Source organism: Rhinoraja longicauda, chromosome 40 (genome assembly GCF_053455715.1).
Source record: "Rhinoraja longicauda isolate Sanriku21f chromosome 40, sRhiLon1.1, whole genome shotgun sequence".
Lineage (NCBI taxonomy): Eukaryota > Metazoa > Chordata > Chondrichthyes > Rajiformes > Arhynchobatidae > Rhinoraja > Rhinoraja longicauda.
The window spans coordinates 16,299,443-16,320,225 of NC_135992.1; the positions used below are offsets into that span (position 1 = coordinate 16,299,443).

At 52.3% G+C, this 20,783-nt stretch overlaps 1 protein-coding gene across 2 annotated transcripts; it reads right to left on the reverse strand.

Annotated features, from left to right (window-relative positions):
* Positions 1-364: 364 nt before the first annotated feature.
* On the reverse strand, positions 365-19,333 carry prrg2 (proline rich Gla (G-carboxyglutamic acid) 2). Of its 2 annotated transcripts, none has more exons than XM_078430575.1 (7): positions 19,228-19,333; positions 10,104-10,262; positions 8,867-9,030; positions 7,047-7,086; positions 6,101-6,230; positions 5,065-5,235; positions 365-1,420 (listed from the first exon to the last, which is right to left on the reverse strand). In XM_078430575.1, the coding sequence occupies exons 2-7, from the start codon at positions 10,210-10,212 to the stop codon at positions 1,390-1,392; spliced, it is 645 nt and encodes a 214-aa protein (XP_078286701.1). In that variant the 5' UTR covers positions 10,213-10,262; positions 19,228-19,333; the 3' UTR covers positions 365-1,389. The 2 variants fall into 2 exon arrangements, with proteins under 2 accessions (XP_078286701.1, XP_078286702.1); XM_078430576.1 differs by lacking the exon at positions 19,228-19,333 and adding an exon at positions 15,819-15,933.
* Positions 19,334-20,783: the final 1,450 nt, after the last annotated feature.

Consider the following 20,783-nt stretch of genomic DNA (forward strand, 5'->3'; position numbering starts at 1 on the left):
TCATGAATCAATGAGTTTTTGGCAGTTTTAAGTTCATATATAAGAATTAGGCCATTCGGCCCACCGAGTCTACTCCGCCATTCAATCATGGCTGATCCATCTTTCCCTCTCAACCCCATTCTCCTGCCTTCTCCCCATAATCTTTGACGTCCTTTACTAATCAAGATCCGTCAATCCCTGTTGGAGACAGACACAGAAAGCTGGAGTAACTCAGCGGGACAGGCAGCATCTGGAGAGAAGGAATGGGTGACGTTTCACAGAGTGCTGGAGTAACTCAACGAGACACGAAGCATCTGTGGAGGGAAGGAATGAAGACCAGTCTGAAGAAACGTCACCCATTCCTTCTCTCCAGAGATGCTGCCTGTCCCGCTGAGTTACTCCAGCATGTTGTTCCTTCCTACAGTCCCATTTGGGGGTCTGGAACCAATATACCAAGCTAGGGTTCCATCATCTATCAGTCTTTCCCTTCTCCTCCCCTCTTCCGAGAGTTGGGGGGGGGGGGGGGGGGAAGAGGTAGAGTGGAAACACTCTGCCACCCTGGTCAACACTAGAAGCGCAGGTCACGGGGAGAACTTACAAACTCCATACAGACAGCACCCGTAGTCGGGATGGAACCCGGGTCTCTGGCCCTGTGAGGCAGCAGCTCTACCCGCTGCGCCACCGTGCCGCCCTTGATTGGATTATGTTTAATCGCCAATCAAACAGCTTTCTATCCCCGATTTGGATCTTTTTATAAAGTGCACGGACCAGCCTGGTCAACACTGAGATAAATGAAGGCAGAGTATTCTTGAGCATGATTGAACTTAAAGAGGGAGATACCGTGTGGAAACAGGCCCTTTGGCCCATCGAGTCCGTGCCGACCAGCGATCACCTGGGCACTAGTTCTATCCCACATCCTAGGGGCAATTTGCAGAAGCCAATGAACCTACAAACCTGCACGTCTTTAGGATATGGGAGGAAACCGGAGCACCCAGAGGAAACCCACGAGGTCACAGGGAGATGCGTGCAAACTCCGCACAGACAGCGCCCGAGGTCAGGATCGATCCCGGGTCTCTGGCGCTGTGAGGCAGCAGCTCTACCGCTGTAGCCACCAAGTGATGGGGAGAGGAGGGGAGGGGGGGAGAAGAGGAGGGGGGAGAAGGAGAGAGTTCACAGAAGGATCAGCATGAAGTGAGGAATATTCAGAGCGCAGGGGCAGGAGTGTGCGTGACGTGAGGACTCATTGCACCCCGGAGTTTGTCCAGGGCTAGTCTTTATTCCAGCAACTCCCGCCACCTCCCCCCAATCCCACCCCCATCCCGTGATTGTTGAAACACTGTCCAGCTTTGCCTCTTCCCCCACTGGGATAATGCGGAAACCAGCAGTGGAGTGGAGATGGAAGTCCAGGTTTCAGCTGGGCTGTTGCTCCTGCGTCGACCCCCTGCAGAGAACAGAGCGTGCGTTAGAACACCAGGAAACAGGCCGCTCGGCCCCTCCAGCCCAGCCCAGCCCAGCCCGCCCTTCAATACGACCGCGGCCAATCTGCCCCTCGCCTCATCTCCTCCAGTCACAACCTTCTCCCCAATGTGGACAAATCAAATACTAGTGTGAAGAAAGGTCCCCACCTGACACGTCACCTATCCATTTTCTTCAGAGATGCTGCCTGATTCACTGAGTTACTCCAGCACTTTGTGTTAGTTTACTGGAGGGCATAGCTTTAAGCTGAAAGGAGATGTGCGGTTTTTACTCAGAAGGCGGTGGGTGCCTGGAACATGCTGGGGGTGGTGGGGTGAAGGCAGGTACAATGTTTAAAAGGCTTTGAGACAGTCACATGGATATGCAGGGAATGGGCAGACATGGATTGTGTGCAGGCAGATGAGAGCTGGCACAGACAGTGTGGGCCGAAGGGCCTGTTCTTGTGCCATTCTGCTTTATGTTCTATGCTCCAGTTCCCTGTAAAATCCCTGATTGAGCTAGTCCCTCTTTAAATGACTTTAATGCCCCAACTTCCTGTCCTCTACACAACAAAATATCTGCACTCTCCCAATAAATAACCGATAAATATTACGAGTTCACATCAAGTATTGTGGGTGAAGACGCGTGTCTTAAAGGAATTCCCGACTCAAAGGGTCTCCTCTCCACAGACGCTGCCTGTCTCACCGAGTTCCTCCAGCACTTTGTGTTTTGAACCTTAAATTTTAACAAGGACCAGTCTCACCCCGGCCACTCCCTCTTCTCCCCTCTCCCATCTGGCAAGAGGTACAGAAATGAGAAAACGCACACCTCCAGATTCAGGGACAGTTTCTTCCTGGCTGTTATCAGGCAACTGAATTATCTTACCACCAACTAGAGAGCGGTTCTGGCCTCCCATCTCCTCATTGGAGACCCTGGACTATCTTTAATCTTTATCTTATGCTGAACGTTTTACCCTTCATCCTGTGTCTGTTCACTGTGGACGGCCTGATTGTAATCATGTATTGTCTTTCCGCTGGCTGGATAGCATGCAACAAAAAAGCTTTTCACTGTACCTCAGTCCACGTGACAATAAACTAAGCTAAAGCAAATGTTACCTCTCTCCCCGCCCCACCCCAACCTCATCTACTGTATCCATTGTTCAAGATGTGGACTCTTATACATCGGCGAGACCAAACGTAGACTGGGCAATCGTTTTGCTGAACACCTTCGCTCGGTCCCTTCGCTTCGCTTCGATCACCTACCTGATCTCCCGGTTGCCAAACCCTTTAATTCCCTTCCCATTCCCACACTGTTCTAGGTCTCCTCCATTGTCAGAGTGAGGCTAAATCCAAATTGCAGGAACAGCATCTCATATTTCGCTTGGGCAGCTGACAGCCCAGTGGCATGAATATTGATTTCTCCAACTTCAGGTAACCCCGACATTCCCTCTCTCTCCATCCCTCCCCCACCCAAGTCGCACCAGCTTCTCGTTCTCACCCAACAAACAGCCAACAATGGCCTGTCTCCTTTATCATCGTTACTTTTTTGCACATCTTTCATTCATTGTTCTTTATCTCTCTACATCGTGGTCTATACCTCTCGTTTCCCTTATCTCTAAACAGTCTGAAGAAGTCTCGACATGAAACGTCACCCAATCCTTCTCTCCAGATATGCTGCCTGTCCCGCTGAGTTTGCCAGGAGTCTGCCACTCACAAACACACCCACAACCAGAGACAGATGGCCGGAGAGGCACAAATCGAGTGCCTGACCATCATGCTCAATCTCCTTGTTAATCACTGCACAGATTCTGCAGAGGCAGAAGAGACTGCAGAAGCTGAGAGGAATGTTGAGAAAAACACACAAAGTGCTGGAGGAACTCAGTGGGTCAGGCAGCATCTGAGGAGGGAATAGAAAGATGATGTTTCGGGGAGAGACACAGAATATTGGAATTGTTGATCCAGTCGCGACCAAAGGTCAGGAAAGGTCACACAGCAACGAAACAGAAAGTCGGTTTAATTATCTTCACTCCGTGCACTTTATAAAAAGATCCAAATAGGGGATAGAAAGCCGTTTGATTGGCGATCAAACATAATCCAATCTAGGGCGTCACGGTGGCGCAGCGGGTAGAGCTGCTGCCTCACAGCGCCAGAGACCCGGGTTCCATCCCGACCACAGGTGCTGTCTGCACGGAGTTTGTACGTTCTCCCCCTGACCTGCGTGGGTTTTCTCCGGGTGCTCCGGTTTCCTCCCACACTCCAAAGACGTGCAGGTTTGTAGGTTAATAGGCTTGGTATAAGTGTAAATTGTCCCTAGTGTGTGTGTGGGATAGTGTTAGACAATAGACAATAGACAATAGGTGCAGGAGGAGGCCATTCAGCCCTTCGAGCCAGCACCGCCATTCAATGCGATCATGGCTGATCCCTCTCAATCAGTACCCCGTTCCTGCCTTCTCCCCATACCCCCTCACTCCGCTATCCTTAAGAGCTCTATCCAGCTCTCTCTTGAAAGCATCCAACGAACTGGCCTCCACTGCCTTCTGAGGCAGAGAATTCCACACCTTCACCACCCTCTGCACTCTCCCAATAAATAACCGATAGTGTTAGTGTGCGGGGATCGCTGGTCGGTGCGGGCTCGGTGGGCCGAAGGGCCTGTTTCCACGCTGTATCTCTAAACTAAACTAAATTGGGCGATGACGCATTCACTCCCTTCCCTATTGGTTGGGGATGCCCTCTTCCTTCTCTGGCATGTTGGATGAACAATCTCTGTTCCAAAAATAAACCTTATTGAGAAACATATATATTTATACAGTGCCAAAACTGTGTAAAACGTCTTCACACATTCTCAGCATGTATACATGCATTAGTGTCATCCTCAGCAGTGTTTGCACCCGTCTTTAAACAATGCACCCTTACCACCCATGTGGCCCCCTGGGGTACTATCCCTGCCCTTGTTTGAGGGGTGTCCCCACCACACCCTGCCCCCCATGTCCAGCATGGGAAGGACCCTAGACTGTGGTCCTCCCCCACAGGGCCTTGGCGTTGGCTGCACCAAGCTTCAGTGCGTCCCTCAGCACATACTCCTGCAGTCTGCAGCGGGCCAGTCGGCAACATTCCCCCACGGACAGCTCGCTCCGCTGGGAGGTCAACAAAGCTCGGGCAGACCAAAGAGCGTCTTGAGCCAACAGCGAGTTGATGACCCTCCAGCAGCACTCGATGTCCGTCTCTGAATGCGTCCCTGGTGACGGAGCTGTTCGGGTGGAACCGTGACAAGGATCCTTGCATCCTTCTCCAGACTCTCTCCACAGATGCTGCCTCACAGCGCCAGCGACCCGGGTTCTGTCCTGATCTCGGGTGCTGTCTGTACGGGGTTTGCACGTTCTCCCTGTGACCTGCGTGGGTTTTCTCCGGGTTGTCCGGTTTCCTCCCACACTCCAAAGGCGTGCAGATTTGCAGTATAACTAGACTTTGGTAAAGAATTGTACATTGTCCCTGGTGTGTGTAGGATAGTGTTAATGTGCAAGGACTGCTGGTCGGCGCGGGCTCGGTTGGCCGAGGGGCCTATTTCGGCGCTGCATCTCTAAACTACCAAGGGAGGTGTGGAGAGGGAGGGGAGGCGAGCTGATGTACAGACCTGGCGTAGGGGGGTGGCTCGGCGTCGTGATGGCCCGCTCTCCGGAGGGCTTCATCGTACGTGGGCAGTGCTGGGGCAACGCCGCCCAGCGTGGTGAGGGGCACCGCCTCGCCCGGCCCCTCGGCAGGCGGGCTGCTCATGTCCCGGGCGTGCCCGCGGTAGGTCGGAGGTCTGGAGGAGATAATCAGCGAGGCGAGTTACAAACGGAGCGAGTCATAGAGTCATAGCGAGTCACAGAGTGGTACAGCGTGGAACAGGCCCTTTGCCCACACTGACCACCATGCCCCACCTGCCCGCGTTTGCCCCATATCCCTCTGACCCTATCCTATCCATGTACAGCTGCTCCCCGGCTTACGATGCTTCAACTGGCGATAGTGAAAATGGCAGCCACCCTTAGCGAACCGCCGCTCGCTCCCGGCCACGTGATCGCGGGTATTAAATGCATTTCAACTTACGATATTTTCGGTTTGCGATGGGTTTCTTAGAATGTAAGTTGAGGAGCACGAGTACCTGTCTAAGTGTGACAGTAGGTGTGATGGCAGGTGTGTCTGGGTAGGTATGACGGTGTAGGTGTGATGGCAGGTGTGACGGCAGGTGTAGCGGCAGGTGTGACGGTGGGTGTGTCGGGATAGGTGTGACGGTGGGTGTGATGGCAGGTGTGTAGGGGTAGGTGTGACGGTAGGTGTGACGGTGGGTGTGATGGCAGGTGTAACGGCAGGTGTGTCGGGGTAGGTGTGACGGTGGGTGTGATGGTAGGTGTGACGGTGGGTGTGATGGCAGGTGTGACGGTGGGTGTGATGGCAGGTGTGACGGTGGGTGTGTCGGGGTAGGTGTGATGGCAGGTGTAACGGCAGGTGTGTCGGGGTAGGTGTGATGGCAGGTGTAACGGCAGGTGTGTCGGGGTAGGTGTGATGGCAGGTGTAACGGCAGGTGTGTCGGGGTAGGTGTGACGGTGGGTGTGATGGCAGGTGTGACGGTGGGTGTGTTGGGGTAGGTGTGACGGTGGGTGTGGCGGTGGGCATGAGCTGGTACTGACCTCTCTCTGTGTTTGCCCGTGCGCTTGCAGAAGTAGACGACCACCAGCCCGGCCAGGATGATGAGGATGAAGCCGCCGATCAGCCCGGCCACCAGCCCGGCCACATCAAACTTGTGGGCAGTGGGGCTTCCTGCAGGTGGACAAGAGACCGCAGAGCGATGAGCTGCCCCGCACCGAAACACACCCTCCCCCCAGCGTGCCCGCGCTGAGTAAGGTGCCCCACCTACACCAGTCCGCATAGCTGCTGCCTCACAGCACCAGAGACCCGGGTTCTATCCCAACTACAGGTGCTGTCTGTACGGAGTTTGTACATTCTCCCTGTGACCCGTGTGGGTTTTCTACGGGTGCTTCGGTTTCCTCCCACTCCAAAGACGTGCAGGTTTGTAGAAACATAGAAAATAGGTGCAGGAGTAGGCCATTCGGCCCTTCGAGCCTGTACGCACCGCCATTCAATATGATCATGGCTGATCATCCAACTCAGTATCCCGTATCTGGCAGAGAATTCCACAGATTCACCACTCTGTGTGAAAAAAAACGTTTTCATCTCGGTCCTAAAAGGCTTCCCCCTTATCCTTAAACTTTGACCCCTTGTTGTAGGTTAATTGCCACCGGTAAAAATTGTAAATTGTCCCTGGTGTGAGCAGGATAGTGTTAGTGTACAGGGATAGTGTTAGTGTACAGGGATCGCTGGTCGGCACGGACTCGCTGGGGTGAAGGGATTGTTTTTCACGTTATCTGTCTAAAGATTCCAATGGAGGACAAGGGCAAGAATGGACAAGTTGGGCTGAACGGCCAGTTTCTGGGGTAAACATGCAATGTAATATCACAGTCTGTGACGGGGGGGGGGGGGGGGGGGGTTGGGAGAGCATTTGGAGTCACAGCGCGGCTACATCAACATGGGAGGGCAGCTTGGGGAACAAACACCGCTCCACACTCCACCACTCACCTGGGTTCTGGCTCTGCTTGTACTTGTTCCAGAAAGCCAGCTGCAAGAAAGGCACAGACATGGAGACACTCAGAATAATAACATCACTCAGGGTAACGCCAGACAGGTCAGCCATGCACCCAGGAAGCATCACCTCACACCAAACAACACTGCTCTCCAATCTCCCTCCCGCTCCCTTTCTCCCTCCCTACCACTCCATTCCCCTCCCTCCCTCTCTCCTCTCTCCCTCCTTCCCCCTCCCTCCCTCACTCTGCCCTCCCACTCACCACCTCCCTCCATACCCCCCCTCCTCTCTCTCCCTCTCTCTCTCTCTCTCCCTCCCCTCCCTCCCTCTCTCCTCTCTTTCTCTCCCCCTCCCTCTCTCTCTCTCCCCAACCTGTAATTACTGTGGACACATCAGTCAAAGTATCTTTGAGCTCCAAAGTCAGAGATCTCAGAATGACCGGTGCACCAATAGAAACAGTGATAGCGCTGTACAGCATGGAATCAGGCCCTTCGGCCCACCTTCGTCCTGCTGACCAAGTTGGAATTCTCAGTTAGTCCCATTTCATAAGCTTGTAAGTCATAGGAGCAGAATTAGGCCATTCAGCCCATCTAGTCTAATCCATCATTCAATCATGGCTGATCTATCTTTCCCTCTCAACCCCATTCTCCTGCCTTATCCCCATAACGTCTGACACCCGCACTAATCAAAAATCTATCTCTGCCTTAAAAATACCCACTGACTTGGCCTCCACAGCCATCTGTGGTAATGAATTCCACAGATTCACCAGCCTCTAACTAAAGACAGTTGTCTGCATTTGTCCCATATCCCCCCAAACCCACGAGTATGTAGGAAGTGGATGGGAAAGTGGCATAACAGAACAAACTCATCAGGAAGGCTGGCTCTGTCCTGTGGGTGTTGGATTCACGGGGGGGGGGGGGGTCTTGGAGGGGAGGATGCTGCTCAAACTGCGGACCATCCTGGACACAGCTCACCCCCTCCGTGACACACTGGTCAACCTGAGGAGCACCTTCAGCAACAGACTGGTCCCACCAAGATGCAGCACAGAACGCCACAGGAGAACCTTCTTCCCTGTGGCTATCAAACAGGAAAACTCCTCCCCCTTCTGTCGTGAGGTAGATTGAGACTGAGACTGACCCCCCACCCCAATCTTTGCACATCCCCAATCCTGGACTTTCCGTGTATCTTGTTGTGTTTTATGACTGTTGGCAGATCAATTTCCCTCCTGGGGTAAATAAAGTTATATCTTATCGTAACAAGTGTGAACGGGTCGGCGCAGACTCGGTGGGTCGAAGGGCCTATTTCCATGCTGTATCTCTAAACTAAACACCAAAATCAAAACATGAACTGTACTAGTAATGCCGCCTGGATTATGTGGTGTTAACTAGAGAGAGAGAGAGAGCTGCTTGCTCTTCCAGTCATGGTGGCGCAGCGGTAGAGTTGTTGCCTTGCAGCGAATGCAGCGCCAGAGACCCGGGTTCCATCCCGACTGCAGGCACTATCTGTACGGAGTTTGTACGTTCTCCCCGTGACCTGCGTGGGTTTTCTCTGAGATCTTCGGTTTCCCCCCACACTCCAAAGACGTGCAGGTTTGTAGGTTAATTGGCTTGGTGTAAATGTAAAAATTGTCCCTAGTGGGTGTAGGCTAGTGTTAGTGTGCGGGGATCACTGGGCGGCACGGACCCGGTGGGCCGAAGGGCCCGTTTCCGCGCTGTATCTCTAAACTAAGTTTAAGACACCCGGTAAGCAGCCGCTGGTGTTGTTGTTGCTGTGGGGATGAAGCAGACCAGACTCTCGTTTCTGGGACAATACTCACCGCCTGCTCGTTGTTCTCGAAGGCCTCGTGAGCCTCCTCGAAGTTGCACACCTCCTCGTAGCATTCGCGCTCGATGTCACCCTGCGTGATGAACTCAAAGTCCCAACTATTGTAGAGCAGCTTCCGGCCCAGGAACAGGGCCGCTTTGTCTTCATCCAGGAACACTAAACCCAACGAGAAACTGTCAGCGGGCCCACAAGTGATAGGGGCAGAATTAGATTCTGTTTATTAGAATGTGAAGTGGTTCACATGTTCTGTTATGCTGCAGACAGACACAAAATGCTGGAGTAACTCAGCGGGGCAGGCAGCATCTCTAGAGAGAAGGAACGGGTGATGTTCCTGGTTGAGACCCTTCTTCAGACTGAAGAAACGTCACCCATTCCTTCTCTCCAGAGATGCTGCCTGTCCTGCTGAGTTACTCCAGTATTTTGTGTCTGCCTTCGATTTAAACCAGCATCTGCAGTTCTTTGCTATGCAGGATAATCCACTAATTGTACAGATGTGTGTCGCGTGAGCCAGAGCGAGAGAGAGAGTGGGACGGAGTAGTTTTATGTGCACCCTGCCCTGCATTGTACATGCGTGTGTGATGGAGAGATTATCTGTGCATCGACCTGCATTTGATGTGGCCTGTGATTTGTATCTGTGCATGCGGGATTAATTGTGTTTGTGAATAAAAATGTATGCATTATATGCAGAACACAAAGTGCTGGAGGAACTCAGCGAGTCAGTCACTTGCCAGGCCCCCACCTCGTTTCTAGATTTCTCCCCCCGACCACAATCAGTCTGTACAAGGTGGCGGCACGGTGGCGCAGCGATAGAGTTGCTGCCTCACAGCGCCAGACACCCGGGTTCAATCCCGACTACGGGTACAGTCTGTACGGTGTTTGTACGCTCTCCCCATGACCTGCGTGGGTTTTCCCCGGGTGCTCCAGTTTCCTCCCACACTCCAAAGGCGTACAGGTTTGTAGATTAATTAGCTTCGGTAAAAATATTGTGTGTAAGATAGTGTTAGTGCATGGGGGAATCACTGGTCGGTGCAGACTCGCTGAAGGGTCTGTTTCCCAGCCATAGCTCTAAAGTGTAAAGGGTCCCGACCTGAAACGCCGACTGCCCATTCCCTCCACAGATGCTGCTTGACCCACTGAGTTCCTCCAGCACTTTGTGTTTTGCTCCGGATCGCAGCTGCTTGCGTCTCCCGAACGCTGTAATTGGAAGCTGGCGAGGGGGGCACACTCACCTTCCCCTGCAGCGTCTCCCCGCTGGGTCAGTGCCCGCGCGTTGGCATGGTGAGGACTGGCCAGTGCCCACACCATGAGCAGGAGGAACCGCAGGCTGCTGGCCACCATGCTGGTGTCTGTCTGGTGCCACTGAGGCTGGCAGTGCAATAGGCTTCCCCCTGCAGACACACAACAACAACCCAGTCATCCCCAGCCTGACACAACCCCACCTCCGCCCCTCCCTCACCACAGCAGCACAGCGGGTAGAGCTGCTGCTGCCTCACAGCGCCACAGACACGGGCTCAATCCTGACTACGGGTGCTGTCTGTACGGAGTTTGTACGGTCTCACTGGGACCACGTGGGTTTTCTCCGGGTGCTCCAGTTTCATATCATATCATATCATATCATATCATATCATATATATACAGCCGGAAACAGGCCTTTTCGGCCCTCCAAGTCCGTGCCGCCCAGTGATCCCCGTACATTAACACTATCCTACACCCACTAGGGACAATTTTTTTTACATTTACCCAGCCAATTAACCTACATACCTGTACGTCTTTGGAGTGTGGGAGGAAACCGAAGATCTCGGAGAAAACCCACGCAGGTCACGGGGAGAACGTACAAACTCCTTACAGTGCAGCACCCGTAGTCAGGATCGAACCTGAGTCTCCGGCGCTGCATTCGCTGTAAAGCAGCAACTCTACCGCTGCGCTACCGTTCCTCCCACATCCCAAAGATGTGCAGGTTTGCAGGTTAATTTGCTTCTGTAAATTGCCCCCAGTGAGTGAGGTAGAACTAGTGTTTGGGGACCCTTGGTCAGGACAGACATTGTGCACCTGTTTCCAGCTGCACTTTTATATGTTCTAACGAGAGGCAGAGCTGAGAGAATAAACGTAATCCACTTTCTAGGGCACCTTTGATGAGCCCAGGATTATTTATTGTATTTTTGAATTATGGTTATTTATTTATTGCATTTTTGATTATTATATATTTACTTGTGTGTTAATGTGTTTACAGGCTTGTTAAGATGCAGGAAGAAATAATTTCATATTCTGTTGTCAGTGTGCATAATTAAATATTATCTCTTGATACAAACGCATTTTACACTGATGATGTACGTTAGTATTAACACGCAACAAAACCTTTTCACTGTACCTCAGTACACGCGACAATAAACTAAACTATAAAAAAAAAAGAGCTACTCCAGCACTCTGTGAAACGTCACCTATCCATGTTCTCCACAGATGCTGCCTGACCCACTGAGTTACTCCAGCACTCTGTGAAACGTCACCTATCCATGTTCTCCACAGATGCTGCCTGACCCACTGAGATACTCCAGCACTCTGTGAAACGTCACCTGTCCATGTTCTCCAGAGATGCTGCCTGACCCGCTGAGTTACTCCAGCACTCTGTGAAACGTCACCTATCCATGTTCTCCACAGATGCTGCCTGACCCGCTGAGTTACTCCAGCACTCTGTGAAACGTCACCTGTCCATGTTCTCCACAGATGCTGCCTGACCCGCTGAGTTACTCCAGCACTCTGTGAAACGTCACCTATCCATGTTCTCCACAGATGCTGCCTGACCCGCTGAGATACTCCAGCACCTTGTGTCTTTTGTGTATTAACCAGCACCTGTAGTTCTCAACATCCTTATGAATTTTTCCTGCACCATTTCCCGTTTAATGACATCCCTACTAATGGCTGGCGACCAGGACTATACACAACAGTTCAAGTGTGGGCCTCACTAATGTCTTGTACAGCTGTATCTCAATATTCATTTAACGTGGCCTCCTGTCTAGTCCGATGTTGTGGGCCGAAGGGCCTATCCCCGTGGTGTACCGCTGTATTCCAGTGTAAACAAATTGTTCCTAGTGTGGGTGTAGGATAGTGTTAGTGTGTGGGGATCGCTGGTCGGTGTGGACCTGTTTCTGCGCTGTATCTCTAAACTAAAGTAAAACAGGGACTAGCTTGTATGGGACATCCTGCTTTCCAGGGATGAGTTGGGCAGAAGGGCCTGTCTCCGTGCAGGTTCACTGTGTGAATACCCTTCCCTCAAAGTGATATGCATCAAGTGGAATGTAATACTAGGACCGCAGATGTAAACTTAAATTGAACTACACCACCACTTCCTTCCTATCAGAGCTCTCGTTGTGGGTGTCTGCAACCATGCATCACTCACTGCGTTACTGCGTGGACCAAGACGACAACTGAGTTCAGCGCGGGTTCCGCTGAGTGCCACATGAAACAGTCGGTGGCAGGAGGGACTGCCCCATCTCTACATTCACGCCTGCCTGTGTGTGTCTCTCTCTGTGCCCCTCTATCTCTCTGTGCCCCTCTATCTCTCCGTGCCCCTCTATCTTGAAACATATAAAATTCTTAAGGGGTTGGACAGGCTAGATGCGGGAAGATTGTTCCCGATGTTGGGGGAGTCCAGAACCAGGGGTCACAGTTTAAGGATAAGGGGGAAGTCTTTTAGGACCGAGATGAGAACGTTTTTTTTCACACAGAGAGTGGTGAGTCTGTGGAATTCTCTGCTACAGAAGGTAGTTGAGGCCAGTTCATTGGCTATATTTAAGAGGGAGATAGATGTGGCCCTTGTGGCTAAAGGGATCAGGGGGTATGGAGAGAAGGCAGGTACAGGTTACCGAGCTGGATGATCAGCCATGATCATATTGAATGGCGGTGCAGGCTCGAAGGGCCGAATGGCCTACTCCTGGACCTATTTTCTATGTTTCTATCTGTGTGTGTGTGTGTGTGTGTGTGTGTGTGTGTGTGTGTGTGTGTGTGTGTGTGTGTGTGTGTGTGTGTGTGTGTGTGTGTGTGTGTGTGTGTGTGTGTGTGTGTGTGTGTGTGTGTGTGTGTGTGTGTGTGTGTGTGTGTGTGTGTGTGTGTGTGTGTCTCTCTCTTTCTCTTTCTCTCTCTCTCTCTCTCCCCGTCTCTCTCTCTCTCTCTCTCTCTCTCTCTCTCTCTCTCTCTCTGTCTATCTCGTGCTGAGCTGTCCTCTTGGACAACTGCTGCCCTTCTCGCTCTCAGTTTAGTTTATCGTCACATGTACCGAGGTACAGCGAAAAGCTTCCGTGGTGTGCCAACCATTCAGCAGAACGACAATACATGGTTACAATCGAGCCGACCACACTGTACTGATACAGGATAAAGGGAATAATGATTAGTGCAAGTTAAAGCCAGCAAAGTCCGATCAAGGATAGTCTGAGGGTCACCAATGAGGTAGATAGTAGTTCAGCACTGCTCTCTGGTTGTGGTAGGACGGTTCAGTTGCCTGATAACAACCGGGAAAAAAACTGTCCCTGAATCTGGAGGTGTGTGTTTTCACACTTCTGTACCTCTTGCCTGATGGGAGAGGGGAGACGAGGGAGTGGCCAGTCCTTGTTTATGCTGCTGGCCTTGCTGAGGCAGCGTGAAGTGCAGATGGAGTCAATGGAAGGGAGTTTGTTTTGTGCGATGGTCTGGGCTGCTCTCTACACAACTCTCTACTGGTGAAAGGTTTCCCACAGAAACAGGCCCTTCGGCCCAACTCGCCTGTGCCGACCAAGATGCCCCTTCAAGGCTAGTCCCATTTGGCCCACATCCCTCCAAACCTTTCCTATCCATGTACCTGCCCAAGTGTCTTTAATGCTGTAATAATACCTCTACTGCTGCTCCACCGTGCCGCACTAAACATCCACCCTTTCCAAACATCCTCTCCACATCCATTCACGGCCCTTCATTATTCACTAATTCTCCAAACTGTTTTCACGCAAGTTTACAAGTTATACGAGTAGAATTAGGCCATTCGGCCCATCGATTCTTCTCCGCCATTCAACCATGGCTGATCTCTCCATCCTAATCCCATTTTCCTGCCTTCTCCCCATAACCCTTGGCACCCATTCTCATCAAGAATTTGCCTATCTCTGCCTTAAAAATATCCACTGACTCGGTCAGTTGTGACCACGGTGGCAATGAGACCCGGATGGTTTGCGGCGTGAGAGGGGAATCCAGCAAAACAATCTCCGGTGGCGCAGCGGTAGAGTTGCTGCCTTACAGCGAATGCAGCGCTTGAGATCCGGGTTCGATCCTGACTACGGGCGCTGACTGTACGGAGTTTGTACGTTCTCCCCGTGACCTGCGTGGGTTTTCTCCGTGATCTTCGGTTTCCTCTCACACTCCAAAGACGTGCAGGTATGTAGGTTAATTGACTGGGTAAAATGTAAAAATTGTCCATAGTGTGTGTAGGATAGTGTTAATGTGTGGGGATCACTGGGCGGCGCGGACTCGGTGGGCCGAAGGGCCTGTTTACACGCTGAATCTCTAAAAAAAAATCTAAAATCTCACTGTCGGCAGAAATGGTCCAGCTTGTGGCGAGGGCCATTGTCGGGTTATATTCCAGAGCGGCACTTCCTGCCCACCCTCTGGCTGCTCATCGTTGTATAAACAATGACACTTCCCCAGCAGTCACGGCAAAGCCACCCTCACCCACTCCTGCAACCAGGCACTCATGCAGTCACGCTGCGACTCCTTAAACCTGTATCCAACACGTACCTTATCATGTGTCTTCCTCCCTGCAGCCATTAGGCTATTAAACACTACAACCTCAAATAAACGGAACTACACAGACTATTACTGTTATTATTGCTCTATTATTGTTTGTCTGTTTAGAGGGGTTTGAACCAAACATGCGAAAATATGCCTAGCTTAAATGGGGCATCTTGGACAAGTTGGGCCGAGGGGCCAGTTTCTATACTGTATGACTCTGTACCAGTAAATGGTTTGCATTTATTCATTTCACAAGGGGGCATAGTGGCGCAGCAGCATTGTTGCTGACTCACAGCGCCAGAGACCCAGGTTCGATCCTGACTACGGGTGCCGTCTGTACAGTTTATACGTTCTCCCCCGTGACCTGCGTGGGTTTTCTCCGGGTGCTCCGGTTTCCTCAAAAATCCCAAACACATACAGGTTTGTAGGATAATTGGCTTTGGTAAATTGTCACTAGTGTGTGTATGAGCAAGGATCGCTGGTCGGCACACACTCAGTGGGCCGAAGGGCCTGTTTCCGCGCTGTTTCTCTAAACTAAACAAAACCTCTCTAACGTCCAATGCTAGCTTACAACACTTAAACCAACCTGTTGACTCCTGAAGTCAGCACAAGGTGAGTGTTTAATACATTGAAAGGAAGCTAAGTTTGAGAGGCTGGAAATAATATGTCATGGCTAATCAATAAACCAACAGGATGTGGAACTGCATCACAAAACAGTCAACTAGAACTCAGGAATGTGTAACTTACACTCCTGTGCCAGGAAACACCTTCCACTCACAGCCCAAACCTATCGAGCTCAGGTTTATCGGCATCTCCCATGACCTCAGTGTGGCCCAAGGCCAAGTACTTTTGGCATCGAAGGTAGACACAAAATGCTGGAGTAACTCAGCGGGTCAGGCAGCATCTCGGGAGAGAAGAAATGGATGACGTTTCGGGGCAGTACCGCCCCCTCCCCTGACATCAGTCTGAGGAAGTGTCTCGTCCCGAAACATCCCCCTCTCCAGAGATGCTGCCTGACCCGCTGAGTTACTCCAGCATTTTGTGTCTACCTTCGATTTAAACCAGCATCTGCAGTTTTTTTCCTATACATACTTTTGGCATCTAGCCACTGTCGTAGAGTAGATTAGGTGGCAAGCCATTTTTCACACAGCAAGATCCCACAGGTGTGTGTTGACCATCAGACGTCAGCAGCAGCTCACCTGCTCTTCGACCCGTGTTTGGAAGAGACGGGGCTGAGGATTAACGTCCCAAGTGAAGACGGCACTTCACCAACAAAGTGCTCGCTCAGCACCGCACTGGAGTGGCACGTAGACCTTGTACTCCAGTCCCTGGAGTGGGACTTGAAGCGTGGCAGGGGAACTGAAACTCACTGAGTCACTTATTAGTCATCGGGAAAGATTCAAGACGTCAAGTAACCCTTTGTTAGTGGACTCAACACTTCAGATGTGCTCTTTGGTAATCTGGTTAAAAATGCTTTCCAAAGCCTACGGTGGTTGGAAGTATTCAGCGGGTCAGGCAGCATCTGTGGAGAGAGGGCACAGAGCACGGAAGCAGGCCCTTCGGCCCAACGAGTCCATGTCGACCATCGATTACCCATACACACTAGTTCTATCCCACTTTCTGACTGTAAATTGGGGGCAATTTACAGGCCAATTAACCTACAAACCCGTGCGTCTTTGGGATGTGGGAGGAAACCGGAGCACCCGGAGGAAACCCACGTGGTTGCAGGGAGAATGTGCAAACTCCACACAGACAGCACCCGAGGTCAGGATAGAACCCGGGTCTCCGGCACCATGAGGCAGCAGCTCTACCCGCCTCCCGGCCAGGGCAGCCGCCATTGGTGGAGCGGGAGCATGTGGCCGCTGGCTGGGTGAGGTCACATGGGGCGCGGGGCGGTGACGTCACCCTTTGTCCCGTATTTGGGAGTGAGGAAGTTGGCAACCCTACTAATACGGGACAAGGACGGTCCCGTACGGGACAAACTAATTTAGCCCAAAATACGGGGTGACAAGGGCTAATACGGGACCGTTGGCAACCCTACCCTCGGAACATCTCACACAGACAATCAACTTCCTGTTGATGTGTGACTGATGCTGGAGGCATGGCAGCCATCTTATGCCCGGCAACACCCATAAACAGTAACGTGATCATGACAGTTCACAACTAGTTTACGGGGTGATCAATGGCCGGCACGGATCGGTGGGCCGAAGTGTCTGTTTCATGCTGTATCTCTCAAACTAAAACTATATCTAAATCTTTGGATAGACACAAAAAGCTGGAGTAACTCAGCGGGGCAGGCAGCATCTCTGGAGAGAAGGAACGGGTGACATTTTGGGTCGAGACCCTTCTTCTAATTGTCAACTTCGAACTTTGTCCCTCTCATTTTAGACCTGTGCCCTCTGGTCCTATTGGACAGCTGAGCGGGTTAGATGGGCTGAGTGGCCTGCTCTTACCCCTAGTTTGAGAGCGTTCACCTGCAGCAACTTCATGACCGTGGCCCTACTGACGTTTCATTGATCGAGCGATAAACCTCTGCCACAAAGTAGCCCTGGGGTCTTCTGCAGCAGTCGAGAGCCTCCCTCTTACCCCCCCCCCCCCCCACATCAAGCAGAAGGTATCGAGGTGTGGAAACGTACACCTCCAGATTCAGGGGTAGTTTCTTCCCAGCTGATATCAGGCAACTGAACCATTCTACCAACAATGAGAGAGCAGTGCTGAACTACTATCTACCTCTTTGGTGACCCTCGGACTATCCTTGATTGGTCTTCACCTTGCACTAAACGTTATTTCCTCATCATGTATCTATCTGTACACTGTAAATGGCTCGATTGTAATCATGTATTGTCTTTCTGCTGATGGACACAAAAAGCTGGAGTAACTCAGCGGGTCAGGCAGTATCTCTGGACAGAAGGAATAGATGACGTTTCGGGTCGAGACCCTTCTTCAGACTGTCTTTCCGCTGACTGGTTAGCACGCACCAAAGGTTTTTCACTGTACCTCGGTACGCCTGACAATAAACTAAACTGAAACTGGGACTAGTCTCACCCAGCTGACAGGGAACACTCCCTCAGTGCTGGGCCACAGCGCCCGGCCCAGGTGGTCAAACCCACCTGCCTGGGGAAGGTTTACTCTGTGACCCACAGGCAGCCCTCCCTCCCTCCCCCTCCCCCTTCCCCACCCACGCACTGCTGTCTGCTTCAACACATGGTTGCAGACTTGTGGGGAGGGAGGGGAGGGGGAAGGAGCCCAAACTATCATTAACCTCCAAGCATTAGGCACAGCCTGCAGCAGCCTGAGGATACATTCAGGGCCTCAGTTTCGTAATAGGGCGGGCGGCAAAAGTCCTGGACTGTTCGAGGACAATCCAACACAACAACTGGTGGAGGGATTCCACAATGCTAATGGGTAGAAGTTAAAGAAATGTGTCCCCTCTCAACAGTTCACTCATTTAACCCCTTCCCATCCCCCCATAATAATAATCCACTGGGAACCCATGGATAAACAAACAATACTGGGCAGGAAGGGAGTGGGCTGGCTGGCAGGTCAGGAGGGGGGCAGGCATGGGGGAGGCAGGCAGGCATGGGGGCAGCTGGGCACTACATAAAAACTCCAGGGCCGTGTTGGGGCCCACAGTGTCTCTATCTCCCTCCCTCCCACTTACCCTTCTCCTCTCCCTCCCATCTCTCTCCCTCACTACCCCTCTCTCCCTCCTCCTCCGTCTCTCCCTTCCCCGCCGTCCCTTCTCTCTGCCTCCCCCTGCCTCTACACCCCTATCCCCCCTCCTCCTCTCCCCCTTCCCCCTCTCCCTCCCACCCTCCCTTCTCTCTCCCTCACCACCCCTCTCTCCCTCCCTACCCCTCTACCTCCTCTCTCTATCCCTCCCTTCCTCTCTCTCCCCTCTCTCCCACCCTCCCCCTCTCTCTATCCCTCCATCCCTTCCCCCTCATTTCCATTGCTTCCCCCTCTTTATCTCTCTCCCTTTCCCTGTGTATCTCTTATCTCCATATCTCTCCCTCCCTTTCCTCCTCGTTCCCTCTCTTTAACTCCCTCCCTCCTTCTCCAGCAGACAAGCCCGGACATCCCCACGGCCTTTGTCAGATGAGTAGAGAACAAACAAACAGGTTGTTGCGGGAACATCACTACCTCCCTCTCAGTCTGACATCAGTCTGAAGAAGGGTCTCGACCCGAAACGTCGCCCATTCCTTCTCTCCTGAGATGCTGCCTGACCTGCTGAGTTACTCCAGCACTTTGTGAATAAATACCTTCGATTTGTACCAGCATCTGCAGTTATTTTCTTATACTCTCTCCCTCTCAGTCAGGCTACAGCGCGATGTCGCAACTACCACACACTCTGGCTCCCAATGCAAAACCTGAAATTCAGGTTTAAGTCTGGAGTCGTATTACCCCCTCTCCCCTCGACACCCCATCTCCGACCTAACCCCCCCCCTCCCCTCGGTATACGCGAAACTGTTCCGAGACTGCCAGTTTACATCTTAATTCTTTAACTCAGCACCCAGTCAGTTGCGGAGGGGGATGGTAGCATTTGTTGGTCGCAGCAACATGGAACTGATACAAGCCCCACAGACACAGAAACTCAACCCAACTCACCGGCAGCTTCGGCTTCCCAGCTCCTCACGGCCGGACTCAGTCAATCAATCGGCTCCCACTGCCCCAGGACAGGTCGCCCTCTCCTCTCCCCTCTCCTCTCCTCTCCTCCCCTCCCCTCTCCTCTCCTCTCCTCCCCTCTCCTCTCCTCCCCTCTCCACTCCTCCCCTCTCCACTCCACTCTCCTCCTCTCCCCTCTCCTCCCCTCTCCTCCCCTCTCCTCTCCTCTCCTCCCCTCTCCTCTCCCCTCTCCTCCCCTCTCCACTCCACTCTCCTCCTCTCCCCTCTCCACTCCTCCCCTCTCCTCTCCACTTCCCTCTCCTCTCCCCTCCACTATACTCCACTCTTCTCCTTTCCTTTCCTCCCCTCTCCTCTCCACTTCCCTCTCCTCTCCTCTCCTCCCCACTCTACTCTACCCCTCTCCTCTCCACTTCCTTCTCCTCCCCACTCCACTCCACTCTACTCTACCCCTCTCCTCTCCACTTCCTTCTCCTCCCCACTCCACTCCACTCTACTCCTCTCCTCTCCTCTCCACTTCCTTCTCCTCCCCACTCCACTCCACTCCACTCTACTCCTCTCCTCTCCTTTCCACTCCCCTCTGCTGTGCCGCTCGGGAAGGCTCAGGTGCAGGGGTGGGGATGGGATGGGATGTGATGTGATGTGATGTGATGGGAGGCAGGTCCAGGGCACAGCCAGACAGACAGAGAGAGGTGTACACGGCGGCGCTTCTCTGCCTCGCCATCCAGTCGTCGCCCGCGGGTGGAGCCACGAAACTTTAACAACAATACAAACTTCTCACAAACTCCCCGCCGCCATTCGCACCTCCCCTGATCAGTGTTTAAAAATGCAAGCTTCCACTTACCCCGCCCCCACTCGTGACACAGAGAATTCGGCCCATCGTGTCCATACTGGCTCTCCTATCTCTCCCACTCAGTGCAAGCATTGGAACATGGGTCTCTGCAAGGAACTGCAGTCTGAAACATAGAAAATAGGTGCAGGAGTAGGCCATTCGGCCCTTCGAGCCTGCACCACCATTCAATATGATCATGGGTGATCACCCAACTCAGTATCCCGTACCTGCCTTCTCTCCATACCCCCTGATCCCTTTAGCCACAAGGGCCACATCTAACTCCCTCTTAAATATAGCCAATGAACTGGCGTCAACTACCTTCTGTGGCAGAGAATTCCACAGATTCACCACTCTGAAGAAGGGTCTCCACCCCCAAACCTCAGCGATCCCTATCCTCCAGAGTTGCTGCCTAATCCGTTGAGCTACTTCAGCTTTTTGTGCCAATAAACAAGGAATTGCAGCTGCTAGTTTACAAAAACGACACAAAGTGCTGGAGGAACTCAGCACGTCAGACAGCATCTCTGGAGAAGTCTGAAGGAAGGTCTCGACCCGAAATGTCACCCATAACTTCTCTCCAGAGATGCTGCCTGTCCCGCTGAGTTACTCCAGCATTTTGTGTCTATCTTCGGTGTAAACCAGCATCTGCAGTTCCTTCCCACACACAGCATCTCTGGAGAACATGCATAGGTGACGTTTCGAGTCGGGACCT